The sequence below is a fragment of the Nannobrachium achirus genome, assembly GCF_963921795.1.
Source record: "Nannobrachium achirus genome assembly, chromosome: 22".
NCBI lineage: Eukaryota > Metazoa > Chordata > Actinopteri > Myctophiformes > Myctophidae > Nannobrachium > Nannobrachium achirus.
Genome location: NC_137829.1, coordinates 4,141,762 through 4,166,100, shown reverse-complemented (window position 1 = coordinate 4,166,100; position 24,339 = coordinate 4,141,762). Strand labels below are relative to the sequence as shown.

General features: G+C 44.3%; 1 protein-coding gene across 3 annotated transcripts in view; it reads left to right on the top strand.

The window, feature by feature from the left end:
• Nucleotides 1–272: 272 nt before the first annotated feature.
• Nucleotides 273–24,339, top strand: part of rif1 (replication timing regulatory factor 1) — a 28,596-nt gene continuing 4,529 nt past the window's right edge. The window contains exons 1-30 of one of the 3 annotated variants that reach the window (XM_080753173.1): nt 1,479–1,590; nt 4,517–4,653; nt 4,737–4,815; nt 5,546–5,642; nt 5,738–5,868; nt 5,969–6,063; nt 7,031–7,220; nt 7,389–7,481; nt 7,557–7,695; nt 7,823–7,971; nt 8,196–8,310; nt 9,226–9,417; nt 10,627–10,737; nt 11,009–11,071; nt 11,529–11,632; nt 12,763–12,849; nt 13,379–13,452; nt 13,566–13,746; nt 14,377–14,487; nt 15,082–15,231; nt 15,750–15,849; nt 16,841–17,142; nt 17,638–17,840; nt 18,074–18,170; nt 18,467–18,592; nt 19,561–19,709; nt 19,822–19,911; nt 20,005–20,059; nt 20,634–21,086; nt 21,120–23,966. In XM_080753173.1, coding sequence (XP_080609299.1) covers nt 4,538–4,653; nt 4,737–4,815; nt 5,546–5,642; nt 5,738–5,868; nt 5,969–6,063; nt 7,031–7,220; nt 7,389–7,481; nt 7,557–7,695; nt 7,823–7,971; nt 8,196–8,310; nt 9,226–9,417; nt 10,627–10,737; nt 11,009–11,071; nt 11,529–11,632; nt 12,763–12,849; nt 13,379–13,452; nt 13,566–13,746; nt 14,377–14,487; nt 15,082–15,231; nt 15,750–15,849; nt 16,841–17,142; nt 17,638–17,840; nt 18,074–18,170; nt 18,467–18,592; nt 19,561–19,709; nt 19,822–19,911; nt 20,005–20,059; nt 20,634–21,086; nt 21,120–23,966 — 6,699 coding nt within the window. In that variant the 5' untranslated portion in view covers nt 1,479–1,590; nt 4,517–4,537. Of the gene's footprint in view, nt 387–1,478; nt 1,591–4,516; nt 4,654–4,736; nt 4,816–5,545; nt 5,643–5,737; nt 5,869–5,968; nt 6,064–7,030; nt 7,221–7,388; nt 7,482–7,556; nt 7,696–7,822; nt 7,972–8,195; nt 8,311–9,225; nt 9,418–10,626; nt 10,738–11,008; nt 11,072–11,528; nt 11,633–12,762; nt 12,850–13,378; nt 13,453–13,565; nt 13,747–14,376; nt 14,488–15,081; nt 15,232–15,749; nt 15,850–16,840; nt 17,143–17,637; nt 17,841–18,073; nt 18,171–18,466; nt 18,593–19,560; nt 19,710–19,821; nt 19,912–20,004; nt 20,060–20,633; nt 23,967–24,339 lie in introns of those variants that run through there. The other 2 variants (XM_080753172.1, XM_080753171.1) reach the window with 2 other exon arrangements.

Below are 24,339 nucleotides of genomic sequence, written 5' to 3'. Positions count from 1 at the left end.
CATGTGTCATGTGCATAGACTGGTCATGTGCTGTTCTTCCTTATAAGGCAGAGTGGGCGGTGCTGACGTCGGCGACGTACGGAGAGGGTCAAAGGGGATTTATTTTCGCGTCGGCATGCGTGCGTGCGTGCTAGCCCTAGTAGTTTGGCGCGGAGCGTTTTCGCGGCGCAACTGCAACTGCATCGGGACAGAGACATCATAGCGAGGCCACGTTTAAAATATATACATTTAAAATACATAAAGTATTCATCAACACAAGCAGAACCTGGCGAGCTGCGACGATCAATGGAAGTGTCGCCTCGCCTATAGAGATAGCGTTGATGGTGTCTGACTGTTGTTGACCGTTAAAGCAGCATTTCTGTGCATCGTGAAAACAAACTCTCCAGGTGAGGAAGAGGAGGAGGAGGAGGAGGGTTAGTGTTGATGCTGTCTTTTTTGTTGTTGTCGTTTAAATACATGTCTTGTCAAAGTGTTGCTGACGTGAGAAAGCGAACACGAAACGAGCATCGCTGTCTTGTCGTTGACGCGCTTTAGCTACAAAATGTACCTCTCTGTCACACCAGCAGCAGTGGTGGAAAAGGTACTCGAATTGTTTTACTCGAGTAAAAGTTACAATGCTGCCATAAAGTAACCAGTAACTAAAGTAGTGGAGTAAAAGTCCAATATCTGGATCCGAGATGTAGTGGAGTCAGAAGTCAAAGTATTGGAAATTGGAAACACTCAAGTACAGTACGAATACCTCAAAACTGTCCTTGAGTAAATGTACTCGGTTACTTTACACCACTGCTTAAGCTGGCCATACACTAGCCGATAATCGGGCTATTTAATTACCCCCCCGACAATCGGGCTGCCTCCGACTGAAACGTGCCCGACTATCGGGCATAAATGTCTTCTAGCGTGAGGTCTCACGGATTCAATCTGAGCACCGCCGAGTGGCTCGGAGGGCGATCGGGACCAGCCCGACTCTTTTCAAACATGTTTGATATTTTTCTGGGATCCCTCGTCTGGAACAGCAAGACAGCTGCTGATCGACAGATCTCTCTCTCTCTTTTTCTCTCTCTCCATCTCTCCCTCCCTCCCTCTCTCTATCACTCACACACATGTACAGGCGCACGCACGCAGCCACGCACACACTTTTCATACCGTCCACATCCATCCACCCAGATTGTATCATGATTGCTTGCGATGGGAATTAAAACTCAATACAGGTTTGTTTTATATCAGCAGAAATAGTCACTACCAGCATGGGAACAGCGCACGGGTGACTGACTGACTCGCTATATGTTGCTCTTGCAAGTACACGCCCACTGCCTGATCTACAAACCCTACAACGTAGCGTGGAGGGACACAGTTTGATCTTGGAAATCTACTGTTCCGTGCGCCACACAGTCATACGACTAATCATAAATCAGGCACCATGAGAAGCAGACAGCACGCAGACCAGTTTAGCAGCGGAGAGAGAGGGTATAAAAGTCAGAGAGGAACAGAGGCATGGATGGAAACGTGTCAAAGTGAACTCATCGTCAAAATGGGACACAAATTCCTTTTTTTTTCTCCTCCATTGCGCGAAGCGAATCAAGCGATGCGATGGTGTGTTGTGTGGATAATACGTTAATGTGTTTGTGTGTGTGTGCGTGTGCGTGCGTGTGTTGCAAAGCGAAGCTCTCAGAACAGCCCCGTGACATTTTGTATTCATTATATTATGTATTATTGCATTGTTCAGGCCCGACTCAATCTGAATAGAATCCTGTAGCGTGCGGAGCGCCCGAGTGTTCAAAACGGCAAGTGTGAGCCTGTTTAGATTATCTGGTCAGAGAATCAGAAAAAATGATCCTGTAGTGTTTAATTCTACCCGATTCAGTCGGGCCAGATTATCTGTTAGTGTATGGCCAGCTTTAGAAAGTGTGTTGTAAGACGAGAGCCCGGCCTTGCATGCGTTGCCGTTGTGATGAAGAGGGGCTAACTAGTGCTAATAGGCGACCTTATGGAAGCTAGTGTGTGAAGATAGCAGCAAATGCTAGCTGCACATCTATGCTGGGCTTTATGCTATGGTCCTTCCATCGCCTTCCTTGTGCGTGCTTGTAAACACGTTTAGGCTCAAGACAATAAAGGGTTTCTTCCGTGTGCTAGCTAGGCCACAGGTTTTTTTTTAAGAGCAGTGGTTCTCAAACTGTTTCATGTCAAGGACCCCCACATTGACACTTATTAGCCCGCGGACCCCCCATTTGAAAAGATGCCAGGGACCGCCATGAGAGGGGTCCCCGGCATTTTCTGGGGTCCATTTGGTTCACTCTCTGAGTTACATATTTGGTTCCATTTTGTACACACTTGAGTTACATTTAAGAAAAAAAATATTATTATTATTATATTACAAAACATATACTGTTGTCTCAGCTAGTCTACACAGTTCAAATAATCAAAATATTTTCTGTGACAAGTGACAACACTTTGGCACCAAAATGAATTGTCTAATAAAAGATGGTGAAAGAGAATGTCACCATAGGCCGCACTGTTGTATTTAAATATACACGCTAATGACATCAGACATATTTGACTCCGTGTAAGATAAATATATATATATATATATATATATATATATATATATATATTTTTTTTTTTTTCAATTTAGACTAGCCAATATATATTTTTTTACCCCTTTTTATCATTATGTCAATTAATTACCTTTTGCACACTGTGTTGTCATTGCTGTCTGGCTCGGCTGCCAGTGAGGAGCCCCCACCAGGAGGTTGTTGCACCTCTGTCCTACTCCTCCCGCGTCCACGTTTTTCCCAATGACCCTAAGCACGATGGCGGGGGGCTGCAAGGAAAAGGAGGCTTGTTTTCGGTGATGACGACGGATGCGCGCCATCTCAGGCGACCATGAGACACCGCCGAGCGATCGATAGCGAGCCGACTCTGCGCCGCTACCGAGTTATGTGCCGTTATGGACAGAATATTGAATCTTCGCCCCCCCCACCCCCCAACTTTCGGCACCTCCGCGCGATCCAAGTGAACACAGCAAAGCGCTCCCTACCTCCTTGCCCACCAGTGGCCCCCACAGGTTTCTTGGGAAACGCCAGGTCGCACTCCTCCCACCCAGCACTCCCTGCTGACGGGTGCCGTCCGGCCCAGGAGTATGTACAGTGACAACAACCCTCCCACTAGCGGAACAATTCAGAACCGGGCCGGTATGCGAGCCACAATGCTCGGGCCCATCAAGTGCGCAGTTCCACTGCAGCCATCACTACACTTCTCACTAAACGTAAACAACATATTGTCTGATTGTCAGTCTGTGAATAATCTTCCTTCACAATAAAGTGTCCCCCTTTACTTCTTCCCAATGCGTGACATTTTACCCAGGTTAATATAACAGGAAATGGGTGTAACAGAGGCAGCGCGCTACAGAAAGGGGACCCAATTGCGAGGGAGGGGGACGAGGGGGACTCCGACAGACGGTCAGGCAGATTGACGGTCGGACACTCGAAGGCTGACGGCCGGGCCCCCGCGGTCCGCGGGCCTGTAAGTGGCCGCTTACTCAGCTTAACCGGACGCTCCGCCCCTGAACCCTCCCTACCCGGCCTCCCTCCCCTGAACACCAATAGTGTTTGTGTGTAGACAACCCAGATAAATCAAATTTTATATGAAAATGAAGTCAATCAATATGCAACCTTAATCACATATATGGAACTTGAGTAGGGCAGTAGTAAAAGGTGGCCTCTGAAGGTCTGATGATGAAATCAAATCAGAGTTGATCATTCTTGGTGGTAGCCATTTGTTTACCAATACCAAGTTTGTAGCCTTGATTTTGGAAACATGCAGTGATTGATCTTGTTGCAGCAAAAGTAGCACTGTCACGATACTAGAGACTGTGAACATGGGATTAGTGATGGGATGGTGGGATTGGATGAATCTCAAATATTTTGTCCAGTATAACTGATATGAAATGTTCATATCGGTCCCATTATGCCTCAGGATTTGCTATGTGCAAATAGATGAATGGATTCATAAATGCTTTGACGGCAAGGCTTCTTTTGTTTTATTTATATGATTTTAACAGATTCAATGTATCCTTTTGAATATGCAGGGCATCTACCTAGCAATATCACTGCCTTGGTGCCTTTATTTAGCGCTTGGTTGTTAGTGCTGAATCCTCCTCCCTTCACCCTACTCTTTCTGTCTAGTTTTTGGAGCTGTGTGGAGCTCCCTATACGTGGCCGTGTGTGTGGGTCTGTCTGTCTGTCTGTCTGTTTGTCTGTTTGTCTGTCTGTCTCCGGGTATGTAGCCTGCAGTAACCTTTTCTGGCCAGTGGCCACACATGTTAAGGGAGGGGCGCTGTTGCACACACACACACACACACACACACACACACACACACACACACACACACACACACACACACACACACACACACACACACACACACACACACACACACACACACACAGCTCCACTTCGAACAGAGGTTCGATTTTTTCCTCCCCAGTCCCACTAATGGTCTTCTTTTCTCTGCTTCCAGACAGTGAACAGGTGAGTCAGGATGATGGCGACGGCGGAGCCTCTGAGCAGCTCCAGCCTCCTCCCGCTGCTGGAGACTCTGGAGGACGCCTCGGCCGGACAGTCAGAGCAGACGGATGCCTACCTCACCATTGCTAAGTAAGCCACTTGAATCATGTTTCCTTTACCTCAGAAGTTTGGAAACGGCATACATTAATTTGTTCCCTTGTTTGCCCTTGCAGTCGTCTCAGTGCAGATGATGGGCGCCAGTTCCTCCCTGCAGTTGAAAAGCACTTTTCTCGTCTGGTTAAAACAATTTTGGTGAGTTCTGCTGTGTATGTAACATTTATAACACTGTTCAAATGGAACTCACCGTAATAATGGGTTGATGTTCTCCAGCGTAGAATAACAATAATAATGTTCCGTTTAGCAACCATCATAAAGTTTTTGATTTAAGTTGTCTGTGAAAACGTTGATCGCTGCCGCAGGCAACCGTTTACATCAAATAAATAATACACAAGGCTTTGGTATATCGTGGCTATGTTGAATAATACACTCAAGGCTGTGGTATATCATATTTAGTCTGAGGAAGAGCCTGTGTTGCTCGAAACATCCCTGCATTAAATAAACAGCCTCTACATTTGAGCCATTTGGTGTGCCGATCTACTTCTCTAATCTACAAGGTGTTTTTTGACTCTGCACTGTTGTATTTTAGTGGGTGCATGTTTTTGTCTCTGTAGCAAGGCTACAAGAAATGCACTTTGTTTTGAGGTATAGGCCAGCTTAAATTACATTATTGTACACGTATGAATGCAGGAAAAGCAGGATTAAGGACTAGTTGACCACTGAATGCTCACGCCCTGTTGCTTTTGTATCTTTTATGCAATATGCTGATGGTTAGTCAGACTAAGTATAGTCTTTTTATGTGAAGCTGTAACACAGATGCTGTTGTCCTGGCCAGGACTGCCTTGTGAAAGAGATTCTTAATCTCAATGGGAATATTCCTAATAAAATGAAGGTTAAATGATTTCTTGTGGTGTTGTTTTTCCAGACCCACATCTCCAGTCCAAACACTGAGCTGAGCCAAGCTTCCCTGCAAGCTCTAGGATTCTGTCTGTACCACGCTCATGTTGCCAGGGGAGTATCGGGTATGGATATAATTACTGATCTTTCAATACATCTTGTCAGGGTTTGAGTTTTCTCATTAATTTACTTACCATTGTGCTGGATTGTCATTTTTCAGCAAAGTCTGCTGAGGACATAATGGCGGCGCTCTGCTCCTTAGTTGTGAAATCGACAGATAAAAACACATGCATTAGAGCATTATGGGTCATCTCCAAACAGAGCTTCCCTCTGCATGTGGTTGCCAACAAGGTCAGTGTCCATAGTATATACAGTACATGTCATGGGAAGGCAAAATCGAAAGTGTGAGAATGGATGTGTTTTTATAATGCATGTTGCATCCTCTATCCAGGTGTCATCTATATTGGGTACACTAGAAAATGTGTGGACCAGAGAGGACATCCAGTCTGTTGTAATGGAGCACGAAGCCTTGAATGTTATTATAAGGTAAACTGGTCTCCACCTTGCAAAATAATATTTTAATCGATCGTTGCATATTGTAATTGGTAATTGTCAACATTGAACATTGCTTAGAATTTCCACATTTACGAGCAGCATTCCTTTTTGTTATTTTCTTTGTTAGTTTTCATTATTTATTTTTACCTTTAATGATGATTCTAGATATTTTCAAGAGTTTGACTAGCTTATTTTATTAGCATATCTTTTAAAATCAGGATTTCTTAAAAGAAAAAACTAAACCCAAAAGGAATGGTGGTCACTACGGATACTCAGAGTAACCAATGTTAGTTGTTGATCAAGAGTGTTGAGTGCTATAGTAAACCAATATTTGAGCAACCTTACTATTACATTAAAATAAGAATTCCATTTGATCCAAAAAAGGGAAGAGACGAAGGCACTCTTGTGGAAAAAATAAAAAGCCTTAAGCCTTAAATAGTCTGGCTATAGAGCATCACAGCGGAAGTGGTTTCCGAGCTCCACTAAAAAATGTCCCATTCATTTTCCCCATAGACTTTGACAAAAATAATATTTATAACAATTATATTAAGCCTAGAACCAAGCCATCCAGGATGGCAGTGAATCATGACCATAAAACCATTTATCCTATATGAAAACATATTTTAATATTTAATTATTTGATATACTACATTTAATAAATACCCTTTGTTTAGCGATTTTCAAAATGTTCTTTTCATAGAAACAAAGGTTTCATGTTCATGATTCACTGCCATCCTGAATGGCTTGGTTCTAGGCTTAACACAATTGTTATAAATATTTTCGTGAAAGTCTGAGGAAATGAACGGGAAATTATTTTGTGCAACCAGTAAACCACGCCCACTGCGATGCTCTATTGCATGGCAAGAATAAAAATCCAGTTTGTAAACTACTTCTTATACTGTATTTCTTGTTAACATTTATCTCTATTGATCTAAACTGGATCCTTTCCTTATTGTAGGATGCTGGAACTGGCACCAGCCCAGATGGGTCAAAGTGCGGTACGTTGGTCCAAGCTGATCATTCCACTAGTGGTTCACTCTGCCCCCAAAGTCCGTTTACGGGCCGCAGCTGCCTTGGAGATGAGCTTGCCTCTTCTCCTTGAAAAACAGAATGATGTGGCAGCTATCCTCGAACCCCTGATGTCCTCGGTGAGTCCTTCCTTTGTGTGTTTTGAGCAGTGGTCAAAGGAGTGCTGAAATAGCTCTTGGTGATGATGGATGGATTGAAATGTTCACTTTTTGCCTATGCCAGTGAAGATGTCAACTCCTAAAGGTTTTGATATTGTTTGTATCTCAAATATCATCTTGTCTCCCTAGAAACTTATTCCTGAGCTCAAGAAGCTTTTCACGTCTAAGAATGAAGCAAATGTGCTGAAGCTTTGGCCCTTATTCGTCAAGCTTCTGGGGAAGGTAAAGCAGATCTCTGTGGATGTGAATTTATTAAGGTGTTTATACAGTCATCTAATTTGTACTTCTCCTACATAGCTGCTCCACAAAGGCGGTCCCTTCATCAACTCTGTGTTACATCTAGAAGAAATGGGCTTTCGTCATACCTCGCCTACCATCAAGAAGATAGCTTTCATTGCCTGGAAAAGCCTCATTGACAACTTTGCCCTCAATCCAGGTAAGCATTGGTGTCCTCACTGACTGACTGACTTACTCACTGACCTTTTCTTACCTAAAACCCCTTTAGTTTTTGGAATGCTTTCACTCGCATCTTGTGTGTCCCTCTTTTGCTCTTTCTATTGAAGAAATCCTGAGCAATACCAAACGCATGAAGCTGCTGATGCAGCCTCTTAACATCCACTTGCGGACAGAGGCCCTGCAGCTCACCAAGGTGGAGGTCTGGTGGTACTTGGTGGTCCGGTTGGGGCCCAACTTGGGGCCCAATTTTGAGCAGGTAATCTGTGTTTCTGTCATTATTAGGCATGTGCATTGTCCTGATATTTACTACAGTGAATTAGTCACTTATAAGCGCTATATACTTTGTTGTTCAACGAATAGCGAATATAGCTCACAAGGTGTTGTGAACTTGTAGATGTGCTATTTTCGCTGTTGTTGAACAATGTAAAGTGGTGAGATGGCAAGGCCATGGGTGAACAACGTGCACATCTGTCATTGCAGGTCTCTGTTCCACTGCTGCAGTGTACTATTGGAGCCGACTCCTCCACTGTCCCAGGCACCCCTGTTAGGGGCTCCAGTCAGAACAGTGCTATTACGCCCATCCCACCAAAGACTGGTACTTTACACATATGCACCATATCCAGTCAAATCTTCACAGACACAGTGAGCATGTTACCCACTACCAGGGGTACATTTCCTGCCCACCGCAGCAAAGTCCAATACCCAAATCTCTGGTCACTCCACACTTAAGCCAAATGGTGATTTGCTTTTGGAGGAGCTGAGACCATAGAGCGAGTCAGCTCTCAAGCCACTTTGAGCGTTTAAACAGCAAGCCTGTTATCGTCCACCTACCGGAAGTGTTGACTGCCTATCTGTTCTGTTATTGGGTGAACCATCTCCTCTGGCTATGGGAGTGAAACCATGACTGTGCTGTCTGGGAGATGGGTTCCATTATTCCATAATTGCTCCGTTTTTGAACAAAATGCCTCAAATCATCAACGCAGCTTGCGATTACCGTGAAATTTGCCACACATTCCCACTATGTCAAGGAACAAATGCTACCCTTTTCACATTGGCCTGTTATAGCGCCACCAGCAGGTAGACATTAGAAAAACACATTTTTGGAACACAAATCATGCATGCAGTGTCCGATTGCCATGAAAGGTCTAAGGTGAAGAACATATGCCACCCTTTTGACATTGGCCTATTATACAGTAGCACCACCAGGACGCCTGGCCTGGTGGAGACCTGTGCTCGGAAGAGCACTGCTTCTAGTTGTTATTGTTTTTAATATTTAATTTCTGTTGCAAAGACTATATTGTCATCCAAATCATGCCCATGGTAAATTCATTTTAGAGGACATCTAGCATGGGTGTAATATTTATTCTTTTCTGCATTAGCATTGTTATTGCCAGGACCATAGTGGCATAGAGGAACTATATGTCAGGACTCCTGGGGGGACTAACTATTATGGGGTATGTTGTACAGTCATAAAAGGTTGATGGGAAGTATGTCTTTGGTCATCCACCAGGCTCTGTGAACTTCAACAGCTCCGCCTCCAGCACACCTCGTATGAGTGTGAGCTTGAACACCAGTTCAAGCTCATCACCCACCCAGGCCTACCCCTCCATTCAGCTGCTAGGCGTGGAAATGCTACTGCACTACTTCCTTGGACCAGAGGTCGTGCCCATGGCGGCAAGGCACAAACTTGTTCTCAGTCTTGGTTTGTGGAGTTGTACCTTTTTATTGACCATATTTATACAGCGGCCATTTTGCTCTCATACTGTACAGTCTAGGGTTGGTTGCGGTAACCGCCGTACCGCGGTAAACCGAGGTCTACCGCGGTGTCAGTGTGCTTACCGCGGTAAAAAAAAGACAAAAAAATGTCTATTTTTTATTGGAAAACAAGCGAGTTTTAAAACAGGGGAGAAGCGAGGACCGCATGCGCTCCATGCCGCTCTGCTCTGGGCCGTGTACCACATGTTTGGAAGCCACACTGGGACACACAGACAGTCAGACCTACAGAGGGCAGCACAGCAGCCGCGTAGTGGCGTACAGAGCAGCGTAAACTTTCTCTGTAATCCACACGACACAAGGATGTTAATACATACCTTGTGTTGTGGCATATCTTTTTTTATTCATACGGATTACTGGCGGAGCGCGGGCCGCGTGGACTAAAACCGAAAATGAAACTATTTTACTTTTTCCACCGCGTCGCGCGTTGTGCCCCGTCCGGCGGCGCGTCGGCGATTTTATAACCTTTTCTGTCAAGTCTTGTAACTAAAACCTGTATATAGCAGCACTCAATCACTGCGATTTGAGAGTTGAGACGTGACGTGAGTTTACAGAATCACTGTACACGATCTGACTACCCGTCCTCTTCTGGTTTGTTCACACAGCTGTTTGTGTCTGAAAAGCACAAGTAGCTAGCCTACGTTACTATGGTAACCCGACAGTGCAGATCTAAAAGCTCAGAATGCGTTGCGGATGCGATGTGTTGTGAGCTTGTAGATCTGCTCCTTTCAAAGCCAGAACCGCTGTGCTGTACGGAGAAGTATAACTCGGGCAGTCAGGCTGTGGAGAGGCGATTTTTGGGAAGATGATTGCAATATTTTGGCTTATCGCCGAACCTTAATTAATAGATACGGGGGTGCGGTAATTACCGCAGTACCGGCGGTAAATGGGAAGACGGTAATCGCGGTAACAAAATGTCGATACCGCCCCAGGCCTAGTACAGACCTTGACTGGGTGGGGTTTTCAAACCCTTTAGTATAAGTTGAGGACAAATGGTGTTGTTGAGAGTAACAAACTGAAGTGCATTACAGTTAAAATATCAGCTTGTATCATTTGATCTCTTTCAGTAGATACTGTACAATTGAACATTAAATTATTCAAGATCATTTTTGAATTTTATTATGTCTGTATTTTTCAGAACCCCTGACACACCCGTTTATAGCTGGTATCTCCTCCTTCACTAAGCACGCGGCTGTTTTCATCTCTAATGTCAGAGATGGCTTTATTGCTGTTGGCAAAGACGCACCAGGTAAACCTAATGTCTTAAACTGTCTTGTAGGTAAAATCTCAAATGTGTGTACTGCTCTTTACAAGCTATGAGGTGAAGCTGTTTGCAGCACTGTTCAGTGTTACATGGATAGCACTGTTTCTGGTGGTCTGTATGTATACGTGTGTGAGTTGATATGGAAACAATGTTCTTTGGAGGATAAATCATTTTTGAATGTGTAGTTGGAATGTAGTGAAGTAATGTTTTTCCTGATGTGACTCATGATTCCCCGCTTTTCTCTCTACCCTCGCAGAGTCTCTGCTGACCCTCATATGGAAGAGATTGGTCAGTTTTGTCAACTCAACAATAGAATCTAGTAAGTGCCTGTCAGCCTGTTATAGCTCATGCTTATGCTGTACACAGCTCAGAAAATAAAATGCAAAGGAAGTGGAATTTGGTTTCCTTAAGAGACTGTCCTTTTCAAATGTATTGTGGCCGCTGCAAAGCAGGACGGGGCTGTGAAGTCGCTTGTCCCGCCCAGCAGCTCCACATAGAGCACCACGATTGGGCCAGGGCCTTGTCAGTCAGGAGGAGGTTCAGCGAGTCTCCTGGCCTCATCTCCCATCCCGGCCCACTCTCAGTTTCATCTCAGTTTAAGTCAGAGCGTCCTGAGCCTCAGGGGTCTTGACTGCCATGACGAGTAGAAAGTCTGAGGGGCCTTGCCCCCATGATGACCATTCTCTTATGATTGATCAAAATCATTATGGGCCGACTTTGACTCTGCTGTCAGCTCATAATTAGTCTTCCATATCTGCTCTGTCTGTGCCTGACAGTGGGCAACAAGAAGGATCGCCAGGCCTGTGAAGTGCTCACCCTGTTGTTCCAGGCTCTGCAGAGTATCGTCTCCTCAGAAGCTCTCCCAGCAGACAAAGTGCTGGTAAGATGTTGGTTAGAACAATCTGACATTACTATGACCACTAGTAAATTACATGCTTGCCATTTTGTTAACGGTGTGGCCGAAGGCCAGTACATCCAGTGCTTGTTTGTATACTGTACGTGAGCGGCAGTGGCTCAGGGGTAGAGTGGCCGCTTGGCAACAGGAAGGTTCCCAAGTGGCCACTCTACCCCTGTGGCCAGTTCGATCCTGGGCTCCTCCAGAGTTGGTGTCGAAGTGTCCTTGAGCAAGACTCTGAACCCCTAATTGCTCCCGATGAGCAGGTTGGTGCCTTGCATCATGGTTTCCTCTGCCATCGGTGTATGAATCAAGTGCGTGTGAATGGGTGAATGTAGATCAGGGGTTTTCAAAGTGGGTGCCACTTGATCATTTGATAATATTTCGAATTTATTTGCACACTTAAAAATATATTTTGTATCATTTTATACTTGAAGTATGTTTTCTTTTTTTTTTGTTCTAACCAAAATGGCTATTATCTCAATGTTTTCCTCGTACCATAATCTCAGGGAGAATAACAATTAAACACAAATTCTTTCAGATGTTGTCATCATCTTATAATAATAACAAAATTAAAACTATTTGTATTAAAAGAATAGTTAGATCATACTGTTATGCTAAAGTTAATATTAAAATGTGGCATAAAAATAAGGTGCTGGAAAATTGTGAATATACTCTAGGGTGCCTTGGAGGAAATAAATATTTATAGGGTGCCCTGAGCTAAAAAGGTTTGGGAATCCCTGATGTAGATGTAGATGCACAATCATTTACCATTTACCATTTATATGTACAAGTGTGTATCTGTCCCCTCGAAAGTAGAACAATCACAGCCCATGCTGCTATGTGTACAATGTCATGACACAGATCCAGGTTGTGCTGCTTTTTCGGAATGGCATGCTCAATTCAAGACTTATCTTATGTTTAGCTTGCAGATGGTACTCTTACAGTACCTTGTCATTGGTGTCCCAGTACAGTGATCTGTATAATTTGCTTACCGTATATTTGCTGTCCCATGTAGAGTCTCCTGTTCATCAGACATGTTCACCTAGTCAGATCTGTATTGTTCTGTTATTTGCTACACTGATTTTGAATGTTCTCCATCTCATGTCGCTCAGGCCCTAATTGAGATCACAGTAAAGGGCATTCCCCAGAGGATTCTTGGCTCTGCGTCCTACCAAGTGGGCAAGATGGATGTGCTAAATGTGAGTGCTTATCAGATAGTGTTGGTTTCATTATGCATGTTTGTGCTCTCAACTGCCATCATATTTTAATCAAACTAATGTAGATTACTGCCACGGCTTATTGTAGGTTTTTTTTTTTTTTTTCCCGAGGGCTCCATGAACACATGTGTCCATTATGTAAACGGGATGTCACGGGAGACAAACATCTTTTCTTTCATGCGAAAAATAAAAAATACAACCGCGATGATCCGTGCGTAAGTTATGGTTCATAGAAAACGGGTAGTTTTACCAAACTCGTGATCTGGGAAACGTTTTCTGCAGCCATGATGAAGACAAGTAGATATCCTGACTATATTATTTCACGCTGCATCATGGGAAACTGAGATTTTCTTCACGCGGTAGAGCGCGCTAGCTATCGTAACACACACTAAGACGTCTGTGAACATCTTAATGTCCCGTGGCACTCCAGGGGTGGAAACGCGAAGACGTTCCTGAACGTTCCTGAACGTCTTTGGCATCCAATGTTGATTAATCCTCCTCTCTTCCACAGGGTACCCCTGCCTTATACCTCATCTTTCTCTTATACAACAGCAGCCTGCTCTCAGCCTATATAGAGCATGAGAGGTAGGGTTTACGTTATTTGAGGAACTTTCTTTTATTGCATTGTGTATAGTTTAATTTGAACTGAAATCAATATTTCATACCTTACATGTGGACCCTGACATTCTTTTGGCCAGGTTCTTTGAGTGTCTCCATGCCCTGATGGGCTGTGGCCTGTCGGGCCCCACGTCCCCACTGGCATTCGCGGAGGCTGTGCTTGGGGCCATGGGCCACAGCGCTGGATCCCTGGCGAACAAGGAACAGCTGTGGAGGATGTGGAGCACTGTGGTCAGCCCACTTACTGACACCATCACACAGGTAGAGACTGGAGAGGTTGAATCTGTTAATTCACCCTTTGTTAGCCTTCTGGTTGGTCCCGCCCTGCAGCAGAATGGCTGAATTGCAGCCATTCTGCAATTCACGATTTCCCCACACACTTTGTGTTGTCTTGTCACTGCTGACCCCTACTAGTTGGCGCTAGGCATGTAATTGAAATCACATGCCTCCTCCGAGATACTTGGAATTGCCGTCCACTTCTCTCACCTGCCAGTGTGGAACCTCACTGGGAGGATGTGGCGACTAGTGTGTGCGGAGGATGGCCCTATTCCTCAAAATTAAGACCCCTGCTGACAGACAACCTTGAGCAACCTCAAAGAGTTGCTTGTGCAGCGACCAAGATAAATTATATCCTGACAACATGGCCAATTGTGCTTGTATGGAAGGCCGGCCAAGCCAGAGGCACTGAAAGATTCAAACCCTCCCAGGAATTTTACCACTCTGCTAGCCGAGTTTCTTATTCAAATGTCCGTTCATAATGTGTTTTATTTTGCTGCCTTGATGTCTTAATGCTTTGTGTAAACCACTTTTTTGCATTGCTGGAATGTGCTGCAGCTTTACAAATAAGCTTGCCTTGCCTAGCGGTCGTCAAATCTCCTTGTTTCCCTACAGACCAATGAAGTGAACCAAGGCGATGCCCTGGAGCACAACTTCAGTGCCATGCACTGTGCCCTGATGTTCCCCGTGACACACCTGCTATCTGGAACACCACCACTGCTGCAGGTCTGTTTAACATTTTTCTTTGTCATTCACAAAGGCCTAGGTCTGTCACAATTATTACATAATCGCCTATTCGCAATTATTATTATTTATAATCGTCATAATCGTTTCCATGTTGAAAAATGTTCAGATATTCGTTTTAAAGTAAAACATAGTTGAAATGGCAGATCTACAAGCTCACAACGCGTCGTTGTGAGCAATAAAGAGGCTTCATTTACTCGAAAAAATACATTTTGATCCCAAGGCTGGCATGTTTCATGCTAAATATGCACTCGCATGGCGGCTGCCATGACACCCTCTTGTCAACACACTGCTCCGGGACTAGATAGGAGGCAAAGTTGAAAAAGTAAAGTGAACAAAATCAGCACAAATTCCCACCCGGCCCTTCAAAGAGCGGAGGCCTATGGGAGGAAGTGCGTGGCAGTTTGCATCCCTTCAAAGTAAAGGGAGTAATCTTTAATCGCAGTTATTTGAGTGACAATAATTCATCGTCATGTAAAATGTCATCGTGACAGCCCTGCAAAGGCCCACTTCACAGAGATCTCCCATTTCAGTTTTTGAACACCGCCTGACTCTCAGCCCTTCATCACCCTACAGACTACCCAGAAGTCGATGCTCAGCATGTGGTCCAAACTATACAAGGCGTTTGCTCGCTGCTCCGCCCTGGTGGCTACAGCCGAGGAGAACATCTGCTGTGAGGAGCTGTGTAAAAAGATGGCTTCTGCTGTGGACAGTCGTGCCATAGCGGTGAGTAGATAAGGAAAACACACATTCACATTCAGGTACAGTAGAATCCTTAGTTACCAATGGATAAATAACAATTGCTGTGACCACAGCAATTCGGCATTGTAAAGCGTCTGGAGTACATTAGTTTTAACACTTTATTTTGACCATTGTGTATGGCAGATTGGCAGAATATCCTATATTAAAATTGGCTCAAGGGAGCACTGGCTGGCTGGTGGCCGGACCTCTGTCACACTCATGTCACCATGACTCAGCCATAATCATATAAGGACTTCCCAATGCAGCTATGCCCAAATAGTGAGTGTGTGAGAGCAATATCTCACAAGGCCAAGTGGCCGTTTCATCTCCCGCACAGACCTTGGTGTGACGACATTCATCTTGGATTGCATCGTTTATTACTGAACAGATTTTACATATTGGAGATATAACACTAAGGATTTACTGTGTATTTCTGTCATGTGTTGTATTATGAAAGCAAGTGGGATGGATTGATTTCTTTTTGTGGCTCTGTTTTCCTCCAGAATCCCTCCACGCTGGATGCAGTAGCCAGTATCCTTCAAGTCATTATCGAGTGTGTGGATTTCTCTCCCTACACACCCCAGTTTCAACAGATAAAGAAATGTAAGGATTCATTCCATGATTGAGCTTCATTTTTTCAATTTTGGAAGAAGGTGCACAAACTGCACATACACAGTATGGGCAGTTGGGCACTGTTTTGTTTAGCTTCTAAATAGATGGACAGACAGACCGTTATTGAACATGAGTGTTGTTCATGATGAGCAGTGATGTCGCTATCTCATGCACAGAGAGACCACCAATTGCTTATTTCATATCTTAAGTAGGCTACAACAAGTAGCCTACATGGTGTTAGTGCTTCAATCAAACTCTTCTTGTAGGACGATATGACTATACAAAAGCACAATGAAAGGACATTTGATACACAGCTCAGGACGCTGACAGAGATCACCCTCTATTATAGCCTGTATATACCTCATATACCTCATAATTGACAGCCGAAGGGTTTTTCTGTGTTCCACTCACTGACATCCACAGTTATCGACAGAATGAATTGGTCACGGTACTACGAGTTTGATCTTTTGCATGCAGAATGTTATGTTACCATGGCGATGTAAGAAGTGAACAACCAACTTGTATACCATGAAAAGGGGTAAGGGTTACCCACGAAACTTCATTAACCTCCAAATCCGGCTTCATAGTACAGTCCTACGGAAAACAAGAAAATCAGTCTTGGCGCTTGACCAAGTGCCAAGTGAATGCAAACCGAATCAAATGGAAAATGTTGCAACTTGGCCCCCAAATCGCACAGTCTAGATTTGAAGCTGTCCATAAATAAATGCATGTACTGTATCATGCATGTGTGTAGCTCTAAAACGTAACAAAAAAATGTAAGTCGCATATAATTCGAATTTCTCCAAAAATCAGGTATCGTTTTACTGTACAAAAACGAAATCTAACAAAGATTACAGTACCTATAAATGGATATTACTTTCTTTTCACTGTAAGTCAATAATTTGAATATTTCAAACAAATGACTCCAATTTTATTTCATAATAACATATGATAAGGACTGTTGCCTTGTTTTTTCCTCCAGCCCCTCACACACCTCTTCAATGGAGGACAAGTAAGAAGAACAAGGCTCTGGGAAACCTATATGCGTACCAGGCTCTCCTGGTCCAGTCTCTGGAGGCTTTCCTAGTCTTGGAAGGTCCTGAAGCTGCTGCATCTGAATCTACAGGAGCAGCCCTGGTCTCCATCGTGTCCACGCTCTTCACCAACCTGGCCTTGGCTTCAACCATCCAGGAGGCTCTGGGGTCTCTTAACCAGCCTCTCACCCTCCTCTACAAACAAGCCTCCTGTGAACCGCCCAAATTATCCTCAGGACTTGTGTCCAAGGTGTGTCCTTTTTATAGAACCTCATGTGTCTCTGTGTTTGCTAAATCTGTCAAGCAATGCAAAGTTATGCTTGGACATGCTCTCCTGCGTCATCAAGCTTGCAAATGCACAGCGAGGATTTGCAGAAACTAAAGAGATGGTTTCAATTCATTTTTGTTTTTACTGCTTGTTTTGTGCACACATTGTTCTCCTCCACTCCATTCAGTACTGGGGAGAGAACTGTGTTTTGTGACTTGTCAAATCAGTGCAACACGAATGTGCCTCATTATTATTAGAATTGCCCAAATTGATAAAACATTTGCACACGCTTTGTATTGCGCTTTCCATGTAATTTGGCTATATTTGAAGTATTGAATTCTTGAGGAGGTGATCCATTAGGCTACTGTACATTTATTTAGCAAAATCCTTTTTGCCAATATATTCGCCATATCATCCAACCTGGGCATGTAGTCTGTTATCAGATTAAAATATATTTCCCCTCCCTCTCTGCTCCAGTTGGAGAAGCTTATAGGTGAGGTGCTCGGCTGCCTTCAGACCCGCTCTGCACTAGCCTTTGACGATGACCTCCTGAGCCTGCTCTCCCCTCTGTTCTGCGTTCTGTTCCCTCACAAGAGCAAGCAGCTCCGCACATCTGTCACCCAGTTCTGGAATGCCACGTTTGCCAAATCGGTCACTTTGAAGTATCCAGCAGAGCTCAGGTAAGCATCTCCTCATTGACACGGTAAAACCAACGATTGACTCGTACTTGATTTTACCTTGCATTTTTACATGTATTCGTATTCGTATACAACAGTTGACAGACATTTTCCTTTTGACAGAACCTCACTTCCTTGGCTAATCTGTGTAATTTTCTGTCCCACAGTTGACAGACATTTTCCTTTTGACAGAACCCCACTTCCTTGGCTAATCTGTGTAACTTTCTGTCCCACAGACCAATTCTGTGCCAGGTTAAACATAACACGCCTATCATTCTGCCTGGCTTTGAGGCAAATAGTCTTGATAGTGGTGAACTCAGTGGACAATATTCGGTGAGTACGGTAGTTCTTTATGTACTGCATTTGACCTTTTTCAGTGATCTGAAGTCAACGTATTTTGTTGCTGCATTTTCATTTCATATAGGCTAGCACAGTTTTTCCAAATAGCCTTTGAGAGCGAGCTCTCGAGATACAGCACAATAGAAGGTTTTATTATGTTGTGTTTCACATTTCATTAAACATTTAAGAACTGTTTCAGATAAAAGGTCCACTGCTACCAGTGTTTTTAATTTTGTATGCAGAATGTTGTGGTTTGCCAGGATTTTTAATGTTTGTTTCACTGTCTGCAGAGCGAGAGTTCTCAGCTGGAGACCAAGCTTAGCGGAGTGACGGTGTCTTCTGCTGCAAAGAGGGGGTCTCTGTTGGGCCTGGCCGCTGAGCAGGACAGGACGTCTATGAAATCCAAGCCTGTCTCTGTAAGGGCTTCTGTTAACACCAGTAGTCATGCTACCATGCCAAAATGCTCTTTGAAACTAATTTAGTTATTTGTGTTTACCACTTTTTGGTATATTTGTATTATAGTATTATAGTACTATTACTATTTGTGCTCACTACTAACTACTTTCCTATATTACAATTGGCTTATGGGAGGGCCGGCCGGACGGCGGACCACAGCCTCATCACTACAACTCGGACATAACCATAAACAAATCCGATATACTGTATGGCAGGGGTCGGCAACCTTTTTGATATGAAGTGCCATGTTTTAATTTTCTTGATAGTCAGTGTGCCATGTCAACATTACGTTTAATTGTGAAAACACATCAACATGTTATATTTCCAAATAGATTGGAAGGTTCTCCTTTTGAATTGTTTTCTTTAACATCGGGACAATGATCATTAGATGAATAATCCAACTATCTCCCAGACTCCCTATACCAGTCAGAGTTCGTGAGCTGAATGAATGTAGAATTATGTGCAGGATGAAATTTTACACATACGTTTTAAGACAAAAATCCTCTCTCTCACACTAATGCCAGTGTGCCAGTGATCACCCTCCCCTGTGCGAATGTTGGCACCCGTGCCTAAGGTTGCCTACCCCTGCTGTATGGGCACAAAAGAGACACAGACAGACGGGTACTCTGACAAAGCCTCTGACACTGACTCAAGCTGAGAAATGTTTTCAAGTTGACGTTTTGTACATACCAGTTAAGTGCAAAACTGCAGCGGTTGAATTGAAATTGCCCCTGATGCTGGTGTGAATTCTGCTTAAAACCAAAATGTTGATACTTTTTGGTGCATGCTGTCTTATGAATTGCACTTTGAATTACTTGTTTTGGAATGTGTTGGATTGAAATTATGATTTCTATTTATTTATTTTTCTTAATTTGATTATTACATTTAGCATCATGCTATACTAATGTATTTGCTTTCTCTCCCTCAGCAAACCAAACTGGACTTTGGCTCTCCCAAGCCTCCCATCAGAAAGGATTTGGATGAGGAAGCCTCCATAGACTTTGTCTTCATTCCACCCGAGACCAAGGAGGCGAGAGTCCTGACAGAGCACCAGAAGGAAGTGAAGAGGACGAAAAGGTCAGATTCCAATCAGGCTGCCGAGTTCCTCGAAATCCACATTTCACAGTGGGAATATTTGCAGCGATTAGTGTGAAGCTCATATCGCTTTTGTTGCTTTTGGTTGCAACAGGGCGGACATCCCTGCCATGTACAACAATCTGGATGCTTCTCTCGACACCACAGTCTTCACGCAGTACACTCAGAGTCAAGAGGAATCCCTGTGAGTGTTCGACAACTGCCAGCAGAATGAAACTGTATCAAATCCCCCACAAAGCAGCTTTTAGAGATTTAACATGTGCATGTTTTTTCTTAGGGACAAATTGCAAACAGATGGAGTGGACAGTGTTGAGAAAGAAGCTCCTGGCAAGGTAATGACTGTTTGAGGAACAAAAGCAACGTTGTATTAAGGACAAATCTAGGGCTGGTTATCGTTAAAAACATTTTGGTATCCAGAAGCTTTGTTTATTTTAATTAACCATTTAACTGATAGTATTAATCCATCAAAATTCTTATTGTTGGTTAAACTCATTTACTGGCAGCATAAAAATTCGACTCATTTACTGGCAGCATGAAAATTCGACTTTCAGGGTTCCCTGCTACGCTATTTTATGATTTTCTTACCTTTTAACGTGATCGCAGCTTGTCCCATCAGTCACGATGGTGCTCAGATCGCGCGCGATCCGCATGTATTTTGCGGTTCATGGCCGATAGCAGTGTAGCTAGCAGTGTTTAACATGGGTGAATGCAGAATCAGTTTCCTGGACCGGAAGCACTACTTTTTGGGCACTTTGGCACCTCCGATCGACAACTGATTTTGGATTATTATTTTTAATTACCGTAAATGAAATGAAAGAAATCTCGTGGCCTGGAAAATCGGGAATATCTCGATACATGGCAGTCAATAAATATATTTAATACCTCATATGTGTCTTCCTCACTTAGGTTCACAATGAAGAAATGGAAAAGGGGGAATCACCTGATATTGTAACAGAAGAGACTCAGGAATATGCCAGCCACAAAATCACTGACATGGCAGAAGTTGCAGTAAATGACAAGCCGGAGACTTCTGAAGACACTGTACCAGATTCAGCAGATGTCTCGGTGGAGGAAGTCGGTTGTAATGTTTTAGCAGAGGGCTTGGACACAACTCCTAAAAGCACCAGTCCCAATGTCTCTGGCTCGTCTGATTTGGTTTCAGACACCCCTCCGAAGTCCAACAGCCGTCGTCAGTCATTCATTACTCTTGAGAAGTATGCTGACATTAAGCCTGCCAGTCCTGTCGATGTGACCAAGTTCACAGGTCCCCTCACGAAGACCTCCAATAACCCAGAAGTTACCACCACTTCTACCTCATCCTCCCTGGCCTCCCCGGCAGCCACTGGCACTGACCCTCAGGTTCCTGAGGAGACAGGGGAAACAGACCCTCAGGTTCCTGAGGAGACAGGGGAAACGGACCCTCAGGTTCCTGAGGAGACGGGGGAAACGAGGCAGAAGTCTCCTGTCGACATTCCTCCAGTTTCCCCTAAACCGTCTGAAGGCAACTTATCAGTGGTTAAACTCTCAGACAAACCACACAGTGAAGGAACAGAAGATGAGGAAGATGTAATCCCAGACACCCAGACTGAGCGGAGCAATGCAAAAAAAGCATCTGAATCTGACAGTTCTCTGGAAGATTCTCAAAGCTCTCAAGTTGAACCCAGAAGGTCTGGACGCATTCCAAAACCAAAGCACCCAGGCGAAGATGGTGAGAAAAAACAACTCAGGCGAAGAAAAGGTGAGGACAGTCAAGGTGATTCACAAAATGCAAGCTTAAATGACAGCCGGCATGGCACACGAAGTAAAATGAAGCAAGAGGAGATTGGCAAGTTGCGAACAAGAGGGCAGAAGAACTCAGTTGAATCAAGCCAAAATGATTCCCAGCTTAGAACGCGAAAAAGGATTACTCTATATAGCAGTTCAAATGAGTTGCTCGGTGAAGATATGCCCAAGAGGAGAAGCTCCAGAAAGCACGAGAAAGACCAAAGTGAGTCTGACGATACAACAACCTCCAGCAACGATAGCCACTTAAGCCAGGAGAAAAGACGTGGTCGGCCTAGAAAATCGGCTGTGGAAACTGAGGAGGCAGGCAGAATAAATCGAAGGACTGGGGGTCAGAAGGATTCTAGCCAAATGGATCCCCATGTGGTCATTAAGAACAAAAGAGAAGAGGAAGAAATAAAAACAAGCCTGAACAATTCACAGATGTCCACTCCTTCTCAGGCTGATAGCCAGTCATCAGGTAGAACAAGCAAGAGGAGCAAACTGGTTGAAGCATTAGGTGGGCTAATGAATGCCAAGCGCAAGAAAAGCAGTGATACAGGTGACGAGCTAAGCGGAGAGGACTCTAACGTGGTCACACCTTCAGCTACTGACAGCCAGTCACAACATAGCCCAATGAGACAAACCAAGGCCACTTCCGAGGTAGCTGTGCCTAAGCTCAAAGATGAAGCTGTTGATTCTTTAGACAGCGAGAATAGTAACACTCATTCTCAGTCTACACCAACAGCTGTCGTTCAAGTAAGGCCCAAGGGCAGGCCTAGAAAGGACACAGTAGCGGAAGACAGCTCAAAGTCCAGTAACAGTCGTAGCTTAACCCCAACTGGGCGCAACGAGAGCTCCAAGTCGCTAGAAGCAGCTGGGTCAGCAGAGTCCAGCAAGGGCAGATATTCAACACGGAGATCATCTCAAGCCTTATTGGCCAACAAGGAGAACTCTGAGTTGGATTCTTCTGAGATAAGAGTGGACACTCCCATGTCCAAGCAACAAAGCAAAAAGTGCAAAGACCCCCTTCCAAGCTCACCAACTTGTGACTCATCAGAATCTAAAGTCGCCCTGGACGTTGGAAATGACAGTTCTCAATTGCTTAAGGAGCCAGAGCCTAGCAGCATCTTGGAAACCAAAAGTCTGGAAGATCTGCCAAACAGTCAAAATACGCAAGTTTCAAGACCACCTCTGCTCACAAAGAACGTTGAGGAGCAACGTGATGAAATCAAGGAGACGGAGATGGCTGTGGACGTTGGTGCAATAATTGCCACAGAGCCTGTTGTTATTGTGGAGAAACTGGAGATTGAAAATGTACATAAATCTGCACTTGGCCAGGGGCTGAAGAGTAAACCTGTCTTGTCCCACAAGAGGGATCATGAACAAAGTCTCTTGCAAGTAAAGCCGAGCCTTGATGACGCTTCCTCACAAGAGAGTGATGTCAGAGAGTCACAGGTTCCTGATAACCTGGAGTCTGGTGGGATTATGTCTTCTGACCTGCCAGTTCTCTCCATGCAGAAAAACTCCCACTCTGACACTATTGTGTCCACAGAACAAGATTTAATTTCCTCCGCCCCTGTGTCCACAGAACAATGCTCACTTTCCACCTCTCCTGTGACCAGTGCCTCACCACCAGCCGACACACTGATATCCTCTGGCGAAACTGACAAACTGAGCCTGCAGGTGTCGCAGTCTTCAGAGGAAAAAGAAACTGTTCACCCTGTGGAGGTGGCTACTGAGGATCGGGTGGAGAACGCTGAAGAAGACAAAGTGGAGGATTTAAATTCTCAAGCAGTGGACAAAGAGGATGTAGATGCAAACGGCGCCTTCACTGGACAAGACCAGCCTGAGTGTCCAAGTGCCTTAGATGAACTTCCAGAGAATGAGGAACAGTTTACTGCTATCAAAGAAAGCCAATCAGAGCTTCAGGTCCAACACATTGAACCTCTCCAAGAGACCATTGGGAAAGACGATGTCCAATCAGAGCTTCAGGTGCAACACATTGAACCTGTCCAAGAGAGTGAAGAAAAAGATGACGTCCAACACATTGAACCTCTCAAAGAGAGCATGGATGATGTCCAAGACGTGCAGGGTGAACAAGAAGAAGAAGAAACTCAAATAGACCCCAGTGACACAGATGCAGTTGATGTAGATGTAGTTGGGTCTCTGACCGATGGCTCCGTTCCTTCAGTGAGCACCTCGAAAGAAGTGTACCAGGACTCTCCAGCTAAGCACAAAGGCCTGGACTCTCCAGCCAAGCATAAGGGCCTGGACTCTCCAGCTAAGCACAAGGGCCTGGACTCTCCAGCTAAGCATAAGGGCCTGGAGACTGTCAATGGGCTAGAGGGCATTGAAAGCCCCAGCAGCAGGAAAGCTAGAGGGACTTGGTCGCCCTCTGCCTCCCCCTCTACCAGTATTCTCAAGAAGGGCCAAAAGAGACCAATGGAGGAGGAGACGCCGTCACCTCTTGTAAAGGTAAATGTCACTTAATTTACATTATACTGAGATTTTTTGGAAATACGCGTGAAAAAAACTCCAGTCATGGAAAATGTTTGGAATTTATCAAGGGTCCTCGATAAATATGTCTATGCATTGATTTAGTTAATAAAAAACACTTTCCAAAACATGTATACAATTACCTTACACGAAAATATGTAACATTAAGTCGTAACGGGCTGCTTAATTGCTGCCTAATGTGTACCGGACATGACAAAAAGAAATGATCTATTCTACAAGCTCACGTGCTGCTGCCTGATCCTATGCCCTAGGATAGGTGGTGTAGCAAAGGAATTGGAACGAAGTTTGGAATGGAACAAATGATATCATTCTTTTAGTCTATGCTTTATTT